This window comes from Rattus rattus, chromosome 1, assembly GCF_011064425.1.
Source record: "Rattus rattus isolate New Zealand chromosome 1, Rrattus_CSIRO_v1, whole genome shotgun sequence".
Classification (NCBI taxonomy): Eukaryota; Metazoa; Chordata; class Mammalia; order Rodentia; family Muridae; genus Rattus; species Rattus rattus.
The window spans coordinates 21,323,897-21,344,698 of NC_046154.1; the positions used below are offsets into that span (position 1 = coordinate 21,323,897).

Consider the following 20,802-nt stretch of genomic DNA (forward strand, 5'->3'; position numbering starts at 1 on the left):
ATTCTAGTGTGTTCCTCATGCCTGGCTGTGACCTTTTATTTTATTTATTTTATTTTTTTTTTTCGGAGCTGGGGACCGAACCCAGGGTCTTGCACTTGCTAGGCAAGCGCTTTACCACTGAGCTAAATCCCCAACCCCTAGCTGTGACCTTTTATAATGTTACTGAACTCTGTGTATGAAATGATTCAGTGATCATGTCACATAATATATATTTTGCTGCAATACAAAACAAGTAATGGCTCCCATAGATCAGGCTGAAGTTGTGAACACCCAAAGGTTTGAAATCTAGGGGGAAAGTGTGAGATTCAGCCTAGAACACATGTACAAACCCAAATGGCACTGCAATGCATGGGCAGTGGTGGAGCCCAGCCTTCAGGTCAAGCTGAGCTGGCTCTAGGCTACATGGCTCTGAGCAGGTCACTGCCACTTCAGCCTCAGTTACTCGTCTGTGAATCGGAAGGAACACGAGTCACCTCCTTTCTCTGGGATGCTGCACATGAGGCCACGATAGTAAGTGTGAACTAAGTATCCACTGAGCACTCACAGACAGGCCTGATGGTGTACACTTTAAATTCTAGCTCTCCAGAGGCAGACAGGTAGATCTCTGTGAGTTCAAGGTCAGCCTGGTCTACACAGCAAGTTCCAAGAGATTCAAGGCTACATAATAGAGAGACCGTGGCTCAAAAGAGTAAACTATGCACTCTGCACACTGTGTGTGTGTAGGTGTGTACACATGTATGCAGGTGTGTGTGTGAGTGTGTGTGTCTGTGTGTGCAGGTGTGAGTATATGTGTGTCTGTGTGTGTGCAGGTGTGTGTGTGTCTGTGTGTGTGCAGGTATGTGTGTGTGTAGATGTGACTGTGTGTGAAGGTGTGAGTGTGTGTAAAGTGTGTGTGTGCCCAGGTGTGTGTGTGCATGTGTGTGAGTGTGTGTCTGTGTATGTGTAGGTGTGTGTTTTTGTGTGTGTATGCTCATGTGTGTATGTCCGTGTGTATGTCCGTGTGTGTTTATGTGTGTGTGTATGTTCGTGTGTGTGTGTGTGTGTGTGTGTGTGTGTGTGTGTGTGTGTGGCCTAGGGATCCACTTTAGCTATCATTCTTCAGGAAATGCCTACTTCTATTTTTTAAGACTTCCTTTTATTTCTGTGTGTGTGCATGTGAGAGAGTTACACAGGTCTCTGTACACATGCAGAGGCTAGAAGAAGGCAGTGGGTCCTTAGAGCTGGGGCCGCAGACACTTAGGTATGCCCAGCTCGTTCTATAAGTTTCAGAATTCAAACCTGGGTCCTCATGGTTGCACAGGGAGCATTCTTAACTGCTGAGACATCTCTCAAGCCCACACCTTGTTTTCCAAAGTCTCCCACTGGGCTCTGGGACTCACTTAGTTCACTCTGCTGACTGTCCAGTAAGCCCGAGAGATAGATCCACCTATCTGTGTCTCCCAGCACTGGAATTACGCATACACCACAGTGCTAGGTGTTTTACATGGGTGCTGAGAATTGAGCTCATAGTTGCTACCTCCCCGGGATTTACCCTCTCCCTGGCTGGTTTTAAGGCAAGGTCTTACTCTGTAGCCCAGGCTAGCCTGGAATTCATTTTGTAACCCAGATTACCTGCAGTCTCAATGTGATGGCAGTCCACCTGCCTCAGCCTCTTGGGAGTACAGGTGAGAGCCAGCACACCTGGTCTCTCGGCACACGCTGTCCCATTGGGCTTTCACAGTGATGTTATAAGGTTGTGCTGTTATTCTATTTTGCAGATGAGAGGACTGTGGCTCCATGCTTGTGTCATGGCTACACAGAGGGAAGCAAAACACTGAGAACCTGAGATCGTGAATAGTGAGAAGGGGGTCTCTGCTGCCACCTCCTTTCTGAGCAAGCTCCCAAGATACCTGTCCTGGGGTGATGCCACATAAGTCTCTGGTACCCACAGTCTTCTTGTTCCAGCAACCCTTTCTGTGTCTGACTCTCTCAGGTGAGCCTGAGCCCTTTAGAGGCAGCAGTCATGTTTTATTTGAGATTTCCTAGGGTACAGGTGGCTAGGCTGCAGGGGAATAGGCTAAATCGTGTCAGGACCACGGACAGCTCAACAGTACCCGGGAGGTACGATGCCCCCTGCAGGTTCTCTGAGGATATGGCCATTAACAACTCTGAAAGTAAAAAGGACGGTGGCGATCAAGACCATGAGGACACCACCCTACACCTTGTCAGCCAGGGTAAACTGAGTCACACTAAGAACAGTAACTCAGTGGCTTGGTCGTGGCATTTTTCCCCCCCTCACACCTGCAAAACCTATCTGGTGGCTCATCAAGACGCAGGTAGTGAGCGAGGTCCCCCAGGATGCTCATGCTGTAGAGTTTAAATCTTCGATGTCACGTCTGTCCTTGTGTTGACTCACTGCACCGGTGACAGGGGGATCGTCCAGGATGTGTGAACCTGCCACACCTCCAGACACAGGACAAGGCAGGACGTCGGAACGTCTCCAGCCCACATTTGGCTATATGTCACATGGCCCGTCTCATGTCTATCTCGTGGCTATTTCTAGGCAAACACAATTCTGGGAGAGTCTGTAGAACACAGGGCAAGTTCTTGGACTCTGGACTTGAGTCGATCTCAGTTCAAATTCCAGCTCCCCAGTCAAACACATGATGGTTTTCTATAGGCAGTGAGCTCCCCATCACACTAGGCATGCAAGCATGAATGGCCATATTGGGCACCGTTGTCACATAGCTTATGATCTATCAGGAAAGACTTGCTTACTTACTTTATTTTTTTGGACAGGGTCTCATGTATTCCAGGATCTGGTCTCACAGCCTTTGAGGATAACCTTTGAGTCTCCGATCCTCCTGTTTCGACTCTCTGAGTGTTCACACAGTGCTGGGCACAAAACCCAAAGATTTGTGCCCACCAGGGAGACACTCTACCAGTGAGGCTACGTCTCATGTCTCAGATTTATTTTATTTGAAAAACTTTCCATGACAGTAAAATTTATAATCATATAGACCTAATGTCCCATTTGACGAACTCTGATAAACGTATATACCCTTGTAACTGACACACCAGCTCGGATGTCAAATATTTCCATTACCCAAGGAGACCGCCCTGTCCCTGTGCCCTACCCATGACCTTTAAAGGAGACCCAAGATGAAAAAAAAAAAAAACTTTCCCACCACACATGCCCCTAGAAGATTCCAGAAGAGTGGAACCCCAGTGTGCTAGTCAACAATCTCCAAGCTTCCACTACCCCACCCCATAGCCAGCTTCATTTTCAGCACAGAAAGGAGACTTTAAGGGGGTGCGCACTCACAGGGGTAACTCTGCAATTGAGCTAACCTGAGAGTCAGCACCTCCTTTCCCTGTGTACCCTGGAACCCCCCACTATATAGTAGACCAGATGTGATTTCCAGGCTTGGCCCTGTGAAAGAAGGGGAGGCTTTCAAATCGCTGTCCTGGTGCACCCTGGACAGCAGTTCTGGCTGGGACTCTGCCTTTTCCTGGCAGCACATGGCCCTTGGTGCGTCCCCATGCTACCTGGTAAGCTCCCATGTCCTGAACACCTGCTAAGCGCCCATCATCCCAGGTTCTCAGCACAGCCTGATCCACGTTCTCATCCCCAACTGCACCTAGAAAACTGAGCCTTCGCAAGGCAGATGTATACTCAAGGTCACAGGGCGTGTGGAACGGAAAGGTAAATTCAGGAACGTGGTTCTCCCCTGCCTCCTCAGCTGCCTCATACACGGTGGACAGGTGAACTTGGAGCCCTGAAAAGGATCCCTGCTTCTCCTACTCTGATCTCCCCTACACACACACACACACGCCCCGCCCACCCCAGATCGGAGGGAGGAGTTTCTTCCCTCCGCAAACACTGCCCTTTCCCGGAGCCTCTCTCCCCTTGCACCAGCCAGGCTCCGGGCTATGACAGCGCTTCCCAGGAGCAGCCGGGGCTCCTTTGCATACTACGGCTCATTTGCATACTACTTAGGAAAAGCCTTCACTTTTCCCACCTGCAGCACACTCTGGGCTGATTACTTCTCCCCACATCGGAGAGTTAATTACTCTCCCGCGTCGACCGGGTGTTTATTTGCAATCAGCAGAGGGCTGGGAAGAGGGGGGCGGGGGGAGGGGGGACACCGGCAGAAGCAACTGCCATTAGTCCAAATTTCAGAGCGCAAGTGAGAGTGAGCTCTTGCATCGTAAGGACGATGTCAAACCCAGCCTCCGCCCAGCATGCCCATTCACCCTGGGCACGTCCCCAGCTCTGGGGAAAGGAACTGGTTGATTAGACCTGAGGTCAGGGGGACTGTCGAACAAAGACCCACGGGGAGCTGCTGGCAGGACAGACAAGCAACCAGCAGCCCAATTACACAGTGGCCAAGGCGCAGGGACACCTCCCAGCTGGCTCCCTCAGCTGCCTGGCTTTTCTCTAAGCCTTTTCTCCTAATCCTCCTGATCTCTTTACAACTCACCTGCCCGCAGCCCAGCTGGGTGACTTCTAACTGGGATTTCTCCAAGAGGCTTACCTGGCCCTTCCTGAACTTGGCCCAGAGCCCAGAGCCTCTTCCACCATCCGGGATGCTCCCTCCAGCTGGGGCAAAGGAGGGGACGGAGTTTTATTTCTTCCTGTATTTCTCCGGTCTTCCCTAAAGAAAAACAAAATGAAACTTTTGTCTTTTGTCTTTTTTTTTTTTTTTTTTTTGTGCTTGTTTTTTGAGACAGAGTCTCTCTCTACATAGCCCTGTCTGTTCTGGAAATCACCATGTAGACCTTGACCTCACCATGTGGACCAGGCTGCCCTTGAACTCACAGAAGTCTATCTGCCACCTCTGCCTCCTCAATGCTGGCATTAAAGGTGTGGGCAACCATGATCAACTCTCCAGTTCCTTTCCCAGATTTTCCAGCAGTTCACCGTGGAAGGGGCCCTCTGAGTGGCAGGTGAGGGCAGGGGATGGAAATGCTTCTGGGGTGCCACCGGGGTTAGAAGCACAGCACCCACTAACTGTGGTCCCCCACTCCCACCCTCACTTTCTGGGTGGGGTCCCTGGTAGATCCTGAGCCCAGACTGCCCGCTTAATGAAAGGCGAGGAGTACGCTGTCACTGTCTTAGTGATCACCGCCAGCCCCTCCCAGCTCCATCCTTCACAACTCCTACCTATCTAGTGCTGAGGGCAAGAAGGGGAGACACGAAGGAGGAGGGGAGGTACTGTGCCAAAGGAGCAAGGAAAGCAGGCAGAGACGCTGTCCATCAAAGGGAGGAGGGGGACTGTGAGGAAAGGGCGGGTGTCTCCAGGAAGGGTTCAGGTTCCGGGGCACGGAAGAGTGATCCACAGTGGGAGGAGGCGGAGACTGATGAGTGCGAATCTGCCCCAGGGTTGAGGAAACACCACCAGAGAGATGTTCAAGGCAACAGCAGTTCACAGGGCAGGGTGAAAACTTGCTCATAAGGTCACTAGCGGCTTCATCAATCCTCCGTCCAAGTCACCCACTGACAGGAGAACGGGAGAGCAGACATGGCAGGTGAACCTGATGGATGTCAGACACAGACACAGACCTGACACATGGGTTCCAGGCCACTTGTGGGTACTGTGGAAATGTTCCAAGTCTGACCAGGTGACAATGGGCATAGAGGCATCTAATGTCCAAATATCAAACGTCAGGCATCTCAGTTTATACAAAATGCACCTTATACCTCTTTTTTTTTGGTGGGGGGACATATATAGCCCAGTTAAGTCTTCTAGGTGTTGGGTTTACAGGTCTTTACCACCAGGGCCATTCAATGCTACTAAATGAAAAAATCAAAAGAAGAGATAGATTAGATAGATAGATAGATAGATAGATAGATAGATAGATAGATAGATAGATGGATGGATGGATGGATGGACGGACGGACGGACAGACAGACAGACAGACAGACAGACAGACAGATAGATAGATGCATATGCACTTTGCCTACTATGACTCAAAGGAAGAATTAGAAATGGTGATTTGAATGAAGCAGGGGGAGTTTGCATATCCTTCTGAGATTGCAGTGTGGAGGAGATTTTCAGTCCCCAAGTCCACCTCAGCCACCTCTGTGACCCTTCCTGGTCTAAACACTTTACAGCGTCTGTGGCTCCTGTCTTCAAAGATCCAGTTCCTTTGGGGAGGGAATGTTGGGTAACATTAGCCAATTGCTCAACTGAATGGGAAATCTGTCCCAACATCGAAGCCCAGAGGGACAGCAGAGGACCGATGTCGAGTGCTAATGTGTCCCCCAATGTAGCATTTTCTTTGAATGTTTCCTCCAATAGTGCCAGGGATTAGAACCAGGGTCTCACATGCTCCACAAGCGTCATCTCCGAGAGCCGCACCCCTGCTCACCAACAGAAACACTGCCACAAAACAGGGCTCACCTAAGATCCAAGAGCACAGCCCTTGATGGAGATCGAACACCACCAGAAGGAATCAGAATAATCAGAAAGACATGTCTCTCTGGGCCTAGTGGTGCAGGACTGTAATCCCAGCCACATGGGAAGATTGTGAGTGCAGGGCTAGCCTGGGCTACAGAATAGATCCAAGCTTAACCTGGACATCTTAGAGAGACTGTCTCAAAATAAACTGTAAAAGGAGAGCTGGGGGTGTAGCTCAGGGATAGAGAGCATGCCTAGTACACACACACACACACACACACACACACACACACACACACACACACACACGGAGACCAGAGGACAACCTGAAAATCTCAAGTCTCATTCTTTGGTGGTCTGTTCATTTGTAGACAGTCTCTCAGTGGCCTGGAACTCGCTGGATGGGCTTGGCCAACTGGTCGCTGAGTCACAGGGATTCACCTGTCCTCACCTCCCCAGCCCTGACCACTTACATTCTACGATATTGATGTATGTCTGTCTTAGCTTTTGTTTCTTCCTTTCTTTTAATCTTTTGGTTGTTAAAGACAGGGTCTCTCTGTGTAGCCCTGGAAACTTGCTCCATAGACCAAGACTGGCCTCAAACTCAGATCTGCTTGCTTCCACCTCCCGGGTGCTGGGATTAAAGGTGTACATCGCCACTGCGCAGCATGCCGATGCTCTGTGTGCTAGCATGAATGCTTGGACTTCCCACAGGTGTATGCGTGCAGCCTGCCGAGTGCCACCATCCGGTTCGTGAGAATGAGGCAGGCAGATAACTATGTCCTTTCAAGGCCAAGCTGGAGCTGTGTCTAAAGAGTGCCAAGGGTCACCTGCCACTTCTCAGGAATGTCACTTTGCATAACGTACAGCTTACTCTCCGAAGGCGGCTGTGCACTGGGAGAAAAATCAGTAGCTCAAGATTATTTTAGCCTTGTAGACGGTGCAAAGCTGGTTTCCCATCATTAGCCTTTCTCCTCCCACAGAACTGTAAAAGAAAATCTTAGCTCGTGTTACATTCAGTCATTTATTTTGCGTTTGCATGCAGAGTGCACATGGGGGCAGAGGAGGCGGTCAAAGGGCAACTTTTGAGAGTGGGTCCTCACCCTCCATCCACCATGTGGCTCCCAGGAAGTGGACTAAAACCATCAGGTTTGATTCCAGAAGAACTTTTGTCATTTTTGTATGTGACACATCGACCTTAGGAATCATCCAGAAGTCTTGCTGTTTGGATGGAATCTCTCTCCTCTCTTTTCTCTGTACGTGAGGTTTGCATGCCCTTCACTGAGCCAGCCGAGGTCCTGAGGGTCTCGTCATAGGCCACAGAAGCTGACGTGTCTTAAGAACTTCTATTACATCTGACTGTCCGTCCGTCCATCTGTCCGTCCATCTGCCTATCATCTGTCTATCTGTCTGTGTGCATGCTCGAATACCATAGCATACGCCAGAATACAAGTCGGGTCCCCAGGCTTTATGGCAAGTGCCTTTACCTGATGAGGCATCCCTCTGGTCTTTTTTGTTGTTGCCACTTTATAGAAGGGGCTCATGTAGTCCAGTCTAGGCTCAACCAAGGTGGCCTAGAGTTCCTGATCTTCAGGTCCTGCCTCAGCAGTGCTGGGATGATAGGCACATGCTGCCATATGTGATGTAATGGTAGTTTTTTTTTTAACTGAAAATGTTTGTGTGTGTGTGTGTGTGTGTGTGTGTGTGTGTGTGTGTGTGTGTCTTTCAGAAAACGGTGCTGAGATGAGACTTGGGACCCTGTTGTTGTTGCTGTTGTTGTTGTTGTTGTTGTTGTTGTTGTTGTTGTTGTTTGAAGGGCTTGGCTATAGCTCAGCTGCTAGAATACTTACCTAGGATTTACGAAGCCCAGGGCTCGATGGCCAGCTCTGAATAAACCAAACATAGTGGGAGTACACCTCCTGAGAGCTGACCTCTGGCCCCCACACATGCTCTGTGGCACACAAACCCACACTAACATGCATATACACAGAGAAATAGTAAATAAACTATCTTTAATGTTGATAAAATTTGGTGAATAAGTGGTTACCAGTGCCCAGTGTTCTGCAGTAAAGAATCTGAGAGTAAGGCTGGGAGGGGAGGTGGTGGCTCATGCCTTTAATTCCAGCACTCGAGGCAAAGGCAGAGGCAGAGGCAGAGGCAGAGGCAGAGGCAGAGGCAGAGGCAGAGGCAGAGGCAGAGGCAGAGGCAGAGGCAGAGGCAGAGGCAGAGGCAGAGGCAGAGGCAGAGGCAGAGGCAGAGGCAGAGGCAGAGGCAGAGGCAGAGGCAGAGGCAGAGGCAGAGGCAGAGGCAGAGGCAAGTGGATCTCTAAGTTTGAGACCAGCCTGGTCTACAGAGTGAGCTCCAGGACAGCCAGGGCTCCACAGAGAAACCCTGCCTCACAAAAAAGAAAGGGAGAAAGAAAGAAAGAAAGAAAGAAAGAAAGAAAGAAAGAAAGAAAGAAGGAAGGAAAGGAGGAAAGAAAAATGAAGAAAAAGAAAAAAGGAAAGGAAAAAGTGTGTGTGTGGGATGGGGGGGGGTCTGGAGAGATGGCTCAGCGGTTAAGAGCACTGACTGCTCTTCCAGAGGGCCTGAGTTCAGTTCCCAGCAACCACATGGTGGCTCACAACCATCTGTAATGTGATCTTTTAAAAAAATGTAAGAAGGAAACTGAGAGCATAGAAATGTGGTGCCTTCCCAAAGGCAGGCTGCTAGGGTGCCTTAAAACCCATTGCCATGTACCTTGGACTTCCCAGTGGCCTGTTCTTTCAGTTCCCAGTGGCCTGTCCCTTCTCCTTTGAATTTTACAAGTACTTGGTCATGAACTCTTATGTCTTCCCTAATCATGAAAAAGGCCCCAGGTTACAAATTTGAAGACTGAGTCCTTCTGCCCTGATAGTCTTTTCTTGTCTGGATCCTGAAGACCCTTCAAACCCCCATCTCTAGAGCCCTCTTCACAACCGTGGTTCGATAGGGCATCCCCTGTTCCAAACTTGCTGAGGTCTGCTTAAAATTTTCATGTGTGGTGTCTGGCCCTGGGGAAGTTGGGGATAGATTCCAAGAAGGGGAAGTGGATGTGAAACTTGGCAGCACCCTGGTGACACTCCTTTGCTGACAAGTGTCCCACCATCAGCAAAGGACTGGAACATCCAGTGTGAGCGGACCACGGAGGCAGGTGAGGCCAAGCCTGAGGGAGAGGGGGCTGGGAAACCAAGGTTAGCTGGATCACTCTGGACAACTGAGGCAGAGAGGGAAGAATACTGCTGCAAGCTAGTTCCCTGAAAGGATGGATGGGTTGGGGACACTGATATAGGGCCCAGAGCTGGTGGGTGGAAGGACCCCCTCCTCTGGCCAGAGCTTGGGGAACAGTGAGAGGTAGCAACTGAGAATCGTGGTCCCTGCCTCAGAAACACAGAAAGCCAGAGAGCGCATGGGGGAGCCAGAGCTCAGCAACAGAGGGGTTTGCAGGGACAGTCAGCCCTCATACGGATGTGGAAAGGGGCTGAGGCTGCCGGAGAGCAGGCAGATGTTTGTGAAAGTCTGTGAGTGTGCATAGCTCGCCATCTGGGCCGGAGATTGTAATTAAAGCAGTGCTGACGCTTGGTAAATATTTGTTCAATGAGATCCATCATCCGTGGGAGTGTGTGAGTCTGCGTGTCCAGAGAGTGGGGAGGTCTGTGTGGATGGAAGATCAAACACTGGGCAGGTGCAGGGAAAGAGGTAGAGTGGGATTTAGGGCTGGGGCTAGGACTAGGGTCAGGTCAGGGTCAAGGTCAGGGTCAGGATTAAGGTTGGAGCTAGGGCCTATAGACTACGGCTAGGATTAGGGTAGGGGCTGGGTGCTAGGGTTAAGGTCAGAGTAAGAGTCAGGGTTACAGCTATGGCTAGCGGTTAGGGTCAAAGTCATTGTTAGTGCTAGGATTAGTGACCTATGGTCAATACAGGTGCTGAGGACATGAATGGGCACCAAGGCCCAAACTGGGTCACATAAGCTTGCATGTAGGACATGTGACATTTCATCGTGGGACAGACATGTGATTCTGGCTGTCCAGCATGCCCAGGGTCCCTGTGTGTCTCTGCAGGAACATCATGGAGACCTCTCAGGGATGGCTGGTGGCTTGTGTGCTGGCCGTGACCCTGGTATGGACAGTGGCTGAAGATGTCTGCAGAGCACCCAACGGGAAGGACGGGGCTGCAGGAATTCCTGGCCGCCCAGGGAGGCCGGGTCTCAAAGGAGAGAGAGGGGAGCCAGGTAGGCGTTCTCTCAGGCTGGGGCGCTGGTCCTGCTATTATGGAGGCAATGGTTTAGGGGGCCCTGGGAAGCAAGGGTGCATTTGATGTCCAGAAAGCCATTCCAGGGTGTAGTTCACTCTGGAACCTGAAGGCCTAGCCTCCTCTTGGACCCTGTTCCCAGCTTCAGACCTCTCTGTGACCCTTTCCTGCTTCGCCAAACCTCTTCCCTTCCTCCTCCAAAGACCAGGCCGCACAGAGAATGGATATGAATGATCTAAAAAGGAGGTCCAAGATTCCAGAGTTTGGTTGACCTCAGACAAATTAAGGACGTCTCTGAGATTCCATTTCCTCCTCCGTAAAATCAAGGCAGAGCCTCGCCTGGTGCGTAGAGAAAGATCAGCCAATAGCAATGAGCCCTATCTGGTCCGTAGATAATGATCAGCCAATAGCAACTGTCCCTTGCATTTCCTTCCAGCCCTCTACTCCACCCCTGCTCTCCTGTTAGAATACACGATCCTGAGGGGGACGAGAGGGGAGGAGTTATGACTTAGCCGGAAGAGAAGACCCTTGTCATCCTGAGCCTCCCAGTCTCCTGCAGGCCAAAAGGACCCTCATCGACACCCGTACTAATTTGCATACAGTTGTGCCATAAGGTCCTAGATCTAAGAAAGGAGTTGGTGATCTAGAGGCATGTGAGGTGACAGCCATGGGCAAGACTCAATTGGGCAGTCAGAAAGCCGGCCCCACATTTCCTAGAAATGCAGGGTCGGCGGCCCCATGGCTGCATTTGCTTCGCTCGGTTTCATAGATGAGGCAGAGGCTCAGAGAGGTTGACATGCTTGCCCAAGGCCACACAGCGAGTCAGGCCAGTCAGACTCAGTCTCTTCAAAGCAAAGGCTGCTTCTGTGAGGACAAGCAGGCTCTGAACTCCTTACCCATGATGCCCCACCCCACTACCCATCCACCAATCTGCTCTCTTTCCACACAGGAGCTGCCGGCATCCGGACCGGTATCCGAGGTCTTAAAGGAGACATGGGGGAATCTGGGCCCCCTGGCAAACCCGGCAATGTGGGGTTCCCAGGGCCCACTGGGCCCCTGGGGAACAGCGGCCCCCAAGGATTGAAAGGTGTGAAAGGCAATCCGGGCAATATCAGGGACCAGCCCCGGCCAGCTTTCTCAGCTATTCGGCAGAACCCACCACCGACGTATAGCAACGTGGTTATCTTTGACAAGGTCCTCACCAACCAGGAGAATCCATACCAGAACCGCACAGGTCGCTTCATCTGTGCGGTGCCCGGTTTCTATTACTTCACCTTCCAAGTGATCTCCAAGTGGGACCTTTGTCTGTCTATCGTGTCCTCCTCCCGGGGCCAGCCCAGGAATTCCCTTGGTTTCTGTGACACCAACAGCAGGGGACTCTTCCAGGTGTTAGCAGGGGGCACTGTGCTTCAATTGCAACGAGGGGACGAGGTGTGGATTGAGAAGGACCCAGCAAAGGGCCGCATTTACCAGGGTACTGAAGCCGACAGCATCTTCAGTGGATTCCTCATTTTTCCCTCGGCCTGAGCTGGGTAGCTGCCCCACGTTCTGCCATCTCCTGCACTCCCTGTTGCAGGGCCCCACCCTACATCCCTTCTCTCTGTACTCTGCAAAGTGAAGGGGCTGGGGTTTTAGCACCCTGGGGGAGGGGCTGGCTCCGAGGGCACTGAGGACTGATGTCTCTCTGCACACGGCCCAGTGGTTTCTTTAAGTACTTTCTGGAATAAATGACCCCATCTGTGTCTGTGGCTTGACGTGTCGTGGCCGATTCTTCTGGGCACTGAGCAGGAAGGGGGTCTGAGGGAAAGCATTGTCCACAGTGGTTGGGGTGTGGGGTGAAAGCAATCAGCCAGGCTCCAGATGCCAGCCCCTGATAGCTGCTTAGTTTCCAAATCTGCTAAGTGGTGCCAGTAATGGAAGCTTGGGGAGGGGAGGGGGCTGCCGTGGCCAGGGCGTGAAAGCCGGAGACAGGGTCTATTGTTCTGTTTTGGTCAGTCTTGATAAGCCGGCTCCTGGGTGAGTGTTCTAACCATACCTCCCAGATGATTGATGGGACGCAGATTGAAGCAGGGACATCGAGCCCCAGGTCAGTACCTCAAGCAAGGAGCTGAGGTTGAAATCATTGGGCTATCTGACCAATACCCTCGCAGGCTTCCCAGCTATACCTGGGCAAAACCACACAGGTGCTTCTGCAGCCCAGCTCAGAGAGGGCAGACAAGTGGCTCAGGGACACCCAGCAATCTTTCCCAGAGCTGGGTTTCCTGAGTGGTTTCCAGGAAGACATGGAGACTGGAATGCTTGCCAGCTGACTGCATAGCAGCCCTGGGGGGTGGGAACAACTGAGGATCTCGGGTGCTGAAGTGTATCCCCACAATCACAGTCTCAAACACAATTACACACGGAGTCATACACACAGTTCCACAGCAATCAACACATACTACCCTTGAGACTCACAATGGTTCCATGTTCCTGGGCTGAAGCTCACCCACTCCTCATCAAAAGATAGGCTCAGAGACTTCCTCTCAGAACACTATGTACAGCCTTGGAGGTATACACTAGTTACTTCTCCAAACACACATGCATATATGTACACGCACACACACACACACGTGTGTGCACGCACACATGTACACAGATGCACGCACACACATATACACACATGCACAAACACATGCACACATGTGCACACATGCACACATGTGCACACATGCACAGACTCATAGGTGCACACAACACACACATGTATGCACACATGCACAAACATGCACATAGGTGCACACACATACACACATGCATGTACACATGTATATACACAGGCATGCACACTTGTAACAGATGTACCTATCTCCACATGCACAGGAATGTGAAAGCCCATGTTTTCCCCCATATTAACCCCCATGTGTTCACAGCCCAGAGTTGGGAACTATTCCTTCTGTTCACTGGCTGGTGCACCTGGTCTAGGAGTTAACCCTGACATGACCTGCACATACATTTTACATGTCTCATCATGCCCTGTCCCTGCAACCAAGAGCCTCTGGGGTCAGGAGGAAGTGAGGCACTCCAGGGAGAATAGACCCCCTCAATTCCAAGCCACCACATGACTCTCAGAGCTCCTTCTTGGTTTCTTGGTCCACTCTGTCCTCAGCACTCCCTAATGCCTGAATGCCTACCTCCACAGCCTGGGAAGGACATTGAGGATTCTGTGTCCATAACCACAGAGTGCAAAACAGCCATCGAGGCTCCCTGAAGTAAGTCACCCTGATGGAAGGTCTACATCTAAGCCAGGCTGTCTGGCCCCAAAGTGGAGGGATCTTGTCACTTTGTGGGGATGTGCCTGACCCAGTAAATGGAGAATGTCGAACCTTTCCTCAGCCTACATTCCAGCCACTCTGACCCCTTCACCTGCAAAACCCCATTCATTCCTCTGAGCCAGGAAGCTGAGCCTGACAGAGGTGGGTGTGGTGGACACGGCTGAGCATGGACCGAGCCTGCCACCTGCTGGAAGAGCTAGGCCAGGCACGGAGGCGCCCAAGACAGAAGCGCGCAGGCTCCGTTACTGCCACCTCACAATACAGAGCCCACCGCGCCTGCTCCTCCCAGCCCTGGGATGCCAGTGTGTTCTCACCCCAACCCGTACCTTAGCCGCATAGTGTATCCTGGGCTACAAGGATAGGGAGGACTGGGAAAGCAAGATCCTGTGGGCTGCTCAGCTCCACACCCTGAATTGCTAGTGTGGGTCAGGTGTAGCATATGCAGGGTGTAGACAACCTGGCTTGGGTGTAGAATCCTCCCCAGTGCCCTACACAGGACCCCTCCCCCACCCAACTCCAAATCCAGTTAATAAGGCCCTCAAGCTGGGTTACTCTACTGCCCAAAACTTCCTTCATCCCATAAATTCACTCGAGGAGAGACAGGGAAGGGGCTGACCTGACCACCACAAGTCACAAAACCAGAGACAAAATAGAGGCAGAATGAAGGGGGCAGAAAAAAACATCAAGGTGGTGGAGGGTCTAGCAAAAGAAGAGGGATCGCCGCTCATGTCCCGGCACGCCCACTGCCCACATCCAGTGGGGAAAATCAGTCTGCGGAGCAGTGACTGTATCTCCTGGTCAGGGAGTTGCCAGCAAGAAGGCTCTGTGGCTACCGTGCAAACCAAGCTCGCCCTGGCACCCTTCGCTGGGCCTGGCAACTGGAATGGGTACATGGGTGTTTCTAGAACAAGGCCCACCCACCACTTGACCACTGCACTGAGGCTTGTTTCTGGGGGTCACTCTTCTGGAAGAGGGGCTGTAACTTCCTCTTCCCGGGGACAGCTGTGCCCTGGGCTCAGGTCTACACGCATGCACACACGCACGTGCACACACACACATCCTGGTGTTCCCAGGATGAAGGGACAGCAGGCACTTCCTCATTTAGACACACATGACCTAGGGCCAGGGAAGGAAGGGGTGGACAGAGGTGTCACTGTGGTCAGCCTGGCTCAGAACCTAAAAGAAAGTGTCAAGTCAGGGAAAATATCTGGAAAGGGGATGTGGGATTAGGGTGCTGTGGGGGAGGGGAGGGGCCCCTGCTCTGGGCGGCTCTTCTCTGACCACTCTGAAACAGTGTCTTCCTGTCTGGGAGAACAGGACGTCTCTCTGATTAGGCCTGAAGTCCCCTACATGCTCAGGTGAGGCCGGGACCCTGACGTAGTGGGAACGAGTTGCAATCCTTCCCCCACCCCAGGCTCCTTCCTGAACCATAGGGCCAGGAGTATCTTTGTTTGCCTGGGCCTTAGAAGAGACCCACTATCCATCTGTCCAGCATCTGTCCAATGGTCATCTGTGGATGGACGTGGTCTTGCCAGGGTGAAGGGCTGCGGAAGGGGATGGGTAATGAGGAGAGGGAGGGAGAACTCAGTACCAGCTCCTCTATCTCACCCCCGTTCCTCCTCAGGATGGTTGTAAGAACCAGCTGCCAGCCCCAGCATGGACTCTACCTGCTGCTGCTTCTTCTGGCCCTACCCCTCAGGAGCCAGGCCAACACTGGCTGCTATGGGATCCCAGGGATGCCAGGCCTGCCGGGAACCCCTGGGAAGGATGGGCATGATGGACTTCAGGGGCCCAAGGGTGAGCCGGGTAAGTCGCTTGCCTGGGTAGAAGCTGGGGCAGGAAGTGCAGAGCCCTCTCCTTCTGCCGGTCCTCAGAGTCCAGACTTTAGCCTCCAGGCTGACTCTGGTGACCTTTCAGCATGTTTCCCTCATTTGCCTTGTCCTGAGGAGGGGAGTAAAAGGGAACCTTTGTCCCTGCAAGTAGGTAGCAGCCTGTTCACTCTGCAGGTGGACACTTAGGGAAGGTGACCCACACTGCTTCTGGTGCACCTACAGTAGGGTCAAAGCCAGGTCCACCACCTCCCTGTCTACCAACTTGCACACCTTTTTTTTTTAACCCCTCCATGCCTCAGTTTGCACATCTGTGAAATGGGTGCTGCAACCCCTGCTCCTCAGGGTGTCCCGGCTTTGAATAAGTTTGCATAGATGACAAAATTAAGCACCTGGCAGTTACAATGGTCTCTGTCAATCAGGATGCAAGGGGCAGGGCGGTCAGGACTAGACCCAGGATGTTCTTGTGAGTGTCCTGGTGTGAGGGACAGGCTGAGGAAAAGAGTGGGCAGCCAGGATTAGGTAGGAGAGGAGGGCAGGTGTTGCGACCCTTCTCTGAACGAGCGTGCTTCTCTGGGAGATCAGTGGCATCTGGGCGTAAGGGAGGCTAAGTAGTGCCAAGCAGAGCTCATAGGGACAGGGGATATGACAGGGGGCTAAGGGAGAGTGACCTTAAGAATGTCCATGTCCACACTGGCCTTTTCCTGCCAAGCCACCAAATGAAACCTTGAGACCCTGGAAGGAATTACTCACTTCAGTGAGCTCCCGCTGGGCTGCACTTTAGGGAACCCTGTACCTAGGCTGGCAGAGGAGCATTCTGAGGCCCCCTGGCCACCAGGCTTGGCTCTGAGCACCCTGCACAAGTTCACCTCCCAGGGCTGATAAACCCTTAGAGACAGGATTTGCCTCTGCTTGGCAAATGTCAAAACTGGGGTCCAGAGAGAGCAAGCGACTGTCTCAGAGTCACATTGTGACTCTTGCTCCACTGCCTCTCACTGCCTCTTGGACCCCCTCTCCTGCTCTGTCCCCATGAGGAGGCTGAGGTGGCCCCTGACACTACAGCATTATGCTGCTCATGTGCTAAACCTGGGTTCAGCCTTCGTATGGAGGCTCAGAGAAGGAAACCACCTGCCTGCAGCCACACAGCCTGAAGGACAGATCTGTTGGGTCCTGAACCTACCCTCTCTTCTGGTTTTGTTTGTTTGTTTTGTTTTGTTTTGTTTTGTTTTAGTTTTAGTTTTGGTTTTGTTGACATAGGGTCTCACTAGCAGTCTCACACCCTCAGTAATCCCCCTGCCTCAGCACACCTCTCCCGAGTGACAGGAGGCTCTGACTCCAGACTGTTTAGCCTGAGCCTAAAAGGCCCCCAGCTGTTGAGAGTTTCACAGAACAGATCTTCATAGATTTCTCACTCAGAGGGGACTGGCAGGGGTAGTAGTCCAGGAGGGCTTCCTGGAAGAGGAAGCAGGAGTTAAATATCAAAAGGTAAGTAGAGTTCTTAAAAGGAAAAGAGAAACTCGAATCATCAGGCTGAGGCAAAATTAGACCCTTCTACCTCAGATTCTAAAAGTGATGGAATTCCAGGGATAGATCAAGCACAGGACTTACAGCAAGGTCCCCTCCCCCCCTTCCTGTCCCTCTGGGCAGAGCTATCTGGGGAGTGTCACTACAGGTCACTGCCAGACCCACTCCGGGTCCCTCTTCCTTTCTCCTGCCCCATCACTTCCTTCCTGTCTGCTCTCTCTCTCTCTCCAGGAATCCCAGCCATCCCTGGGACACAAGGACCCAAGGGTCAGAAGGGCGAGCCTGGTATGCCTGGCCATCGTGGGAAAAACGGCCCCATGGGGACCTCTGGGTTGCCAGGGGATCCAGGCCCCAGGGGTCCTCCCGGGGAGCCGGGTGAGGAGGGTCGATACAAACAGAAGCATCAGTCGGTGTTCACGGTCACCCGGCAGACCGTGCAGTACCCAGCGGCCAATGGCCTGGTCAAGTTCAATTCTGCCATCACCAATCCTCAGGGGGATTACAACACAAACACGGGGAAGTTCACCTGCAAAGTGCCCGGCCTCTACTACTTCGTCCACCACACATCCCAGACGGCCAACCTGTGCGTGCAGCTGCTCCTCAACAATGCCAAGGTGACCAGCTTCTGCGACCACATGTCCAACAGCAAGCAGGTCAGCTCAGGAGGAGTACTCCTGCGGCTGCAGAGGGGCGACGAGGTGTGGCTGGCCGTCAACGACTACAACGGCATGGTGGGCACTGAGGGCTCTGACAGCGTCTTCTCTGGTTTCCTACTGTTTCCCGACTAGAATGGCAGGCTGGGTCCAGCACCCGGACGCCCGCCTCGCTCCCTCTGCTTTCCCCATCCTCACTCAGACCTCTTCCTTCAGGAAGTCCACCCTGGTTCCTGACCCATCAGCCCTCTGTCTCCTCAGAGTTTCTCTGGGAATCACTGACTGGTTCCATTCCAGTGGCAGTTTATCGAGACCTTTATGAGACTTTTTTTTTTTTTCAGGTGGGGAGAGAGAAAAATAAATAGATCACTAAATAAATATGCCTGGCCCAGATTTCTCACTAGAAGGCCTCGAACCTGGCGTGTGTCGTTTTGTATCTGTGGGTGTTTGGGCTGAGGGAAGGGATGATTTGGACTGAATGCATGAATGCTGAAGTGGGCAAGTTAAGGACTAAAAGCAGAAGAAATGAATGAGCCAATATAAACCCGTAGTAGTTAGTGTGTAAGTCCTTCTCGTGTGTCCAGGTGTTTAATATTCACACTCGTGTTCTGAGATGAACGTGGGTATGTGGACAGCAGAGAGAGGCACCCCCATCTGTCTGCTGCACAGATTCCAGGCACCCCAGGAGGCTGTCTAAACATGGCTGCTTATATAAACTGTGTGGTTTGGGCTGAGAGTACTGATGGCAGGGACTGACCACTGCAACCTTCAGAGGACCGGGAAGGCCTGCTGTGGGTACCTGGGGACAGAAAACCCTTAAAGTCAGGCAAGAGGGTGGCTCAGTGGTTACGAGTACTGGTCTTGGCGGAGGACTGGGGTTTGGTAGCCAGCACTCCAGTCAGGCAGCCACTTGTCTGTGACTCCAGGAAATCTGATGTCCTCTTCCGGACTCCGCAGGTGCTTGCCCTTGCTATGGAATAACACACACACACACACACACACACACACCACACACACACACATACACACACAACACACACACACACACACACACACACACACACACACACACACACACACACACACACACACACACACACACACACACACACACACACACACACACACACACACACACACACACACACACACACACACACACACACACACACACACACACACACACACACACACACACACACACACACACACACACACACACACACACACACACACACACACACACACACAGCCACAAACACACACACACACACACACACACACACACAGCCACACACACACACACACACACACACACCTCACACACACACTCTCTCACTCACACACACACACACACACACACACCAACACACACACACACACACTCTCACTCACACTCACACTCTCTCTCTCTCTCACTCCCCACACTCTCTCTCACACACCACACACAGACACACACCCACACACACACGCATCACACACAAACCCCCACACACCCCCACACACACAACCACACACACACACACACACAGAGCCACACACACACACACACACACACACACACACACACACACACACACACACACAGAGCCAGGGCTGAGGAACCCCGCCTGGAGCACCACATCTGGGCACTTGGCATGGCCAGCCTGGGTCACTGGTCACAGCATTCCCAGCTGTCCCTCCATCAGCCACTTAACAGGTCACTCAGCAATGCCCCGTGTGATAAATCTTCCTTCTCATTTTTCTTTGGTTTAAAAAAAAATCAATACAGCGCTTGGGTCTGCCATGCTGTCAGAGCCAAAGCCCATACTCAGGAAACAACAAGGTTCGCTCGCCCAGGCCTTTCCTCCATAACTGTTTCCTTGTCCTCTCTATATCAAGAGGAACAGACCTTAGAACATGCCAGTCTGTTGGCCATGCTGAGGGATGGGCATCGAAAGGCGGGACAGGGCAGGAAGCAGGAAGACAGCCCATCTGCAGGAGACTTCTTTGGGCCCCAGACAACAGAGGTTTCCCTTGTATTTTCCCACGTTAGGTGTCACCCCTCTCTCTCAGGATGTGAAGGAAGCAGTTCTGTGTTTCACTCAGAAGCCAAGGCCCAGGGACCGCTCAGCTCCTGGTCCCTGTGCATAGACCCTGCCTGCTCCAAGTCTGTCCCCTCTTCATATAGATGATACTGTGTCTGAGGGCACTTTCGCCCTGGCCTTTGAGGGTCCCCTCCTTGCCTCACCAACAGCCCCAGGAGACAGGCTCCCCCATCTCTGATGTAGACCTGAGAGAACCCCACTAAGTACCATGCTTAAGCCTACACGGTTGGATAGCTGGAGTTCAAACTGTAGCAATTCCTCAGGAATCAGAGACTCAGCCTTGGTCCCTCAGAAGGACCCAAGGCTGGTGATCACGATGTGTACCTGTAGTCCCAGTACTCGGGAGACAGACAGACAACAGGATTTTGAGTCTGAGGCCAATCTGAGTTAAAAAGAGAGAGACCCCCATCTCAAAGTCAAGTAAGTGATAGCTGGGTCCCCTGAGGACATGGCCCTTAGTTCTCTCTTCTCTTCCCTCTCATCCCTCTGAGTAGCTACCCCAGAGCTGGGTGACACTTGACCACACATACAGCCACGAGCAGATCTAGACCCTAGCCCCGGAGCTCTCTGGCTTCCGGGCCTGCCCTGGGGTATGGGTTCTAAAATTCCCTGGTTTTTCTATTGCATTTACCTCAGAAACACTCAACTTTTAGTCCCAGCCTTCCACAAAGGGATGTCCATAGGACAGGACCCACTATTACCCCCTAAGGCCTTCTTCCCCAGACTATAGCTCACTGCACCTGCGC

General features: G+C 52.2%; 2 protein-coding genes across 2 annotated transcripts; both read left to right on the forward strand.

Moving 5' to 3' along the window:
- The first annotated feature begins 9,498 nt into the window (after nt 1–9,498).
- On the forward strand, nt 9,499–12,406 carry C1qa (complement C1q A chain). Its single transcript, XM_032888144.1, has 3 exons — nt 9,499–9,555; nt 10,463–10,632; nt 11,602–12,406. The coding sequence occupies exons 2-3, from the start codon at nt 10,470–10,472 to the stop codon at nt 12,177–12,179; spliced, it is 741 nt and encodes a 246-aa protein (XP_032744035.1). The 5' UTR covers nt 9,499–9,555; nt 10,463–10,469; the 3' UTR covers nt 12,180–12,406.
- A 2,606-nt stretch (nt 12,407–15,012) lies between these two features.
- Nucleotides 15,013–18,381, forward strand: C1qc (complement C1q C chain). The gene is made up of 3 exons (XM_032895932.1): nt 15,013–15,321; nt 15,588–15,769; nt 17,548–18,381. Exons 1-3 carry the CDS (start codon nt 15,314–15,316, stop codon nt 18,102–18,104), a joined length of 747 nt encoding a protein of 248 aa, XP_032751823.1. The 5' UTR covers nt 15,013–15,313; the 3' UTR covers nt 18,105–18,381.
- The last annotated feature ends 2,421 nt before the right edge of the window (nt 18,382–20,802 follow it).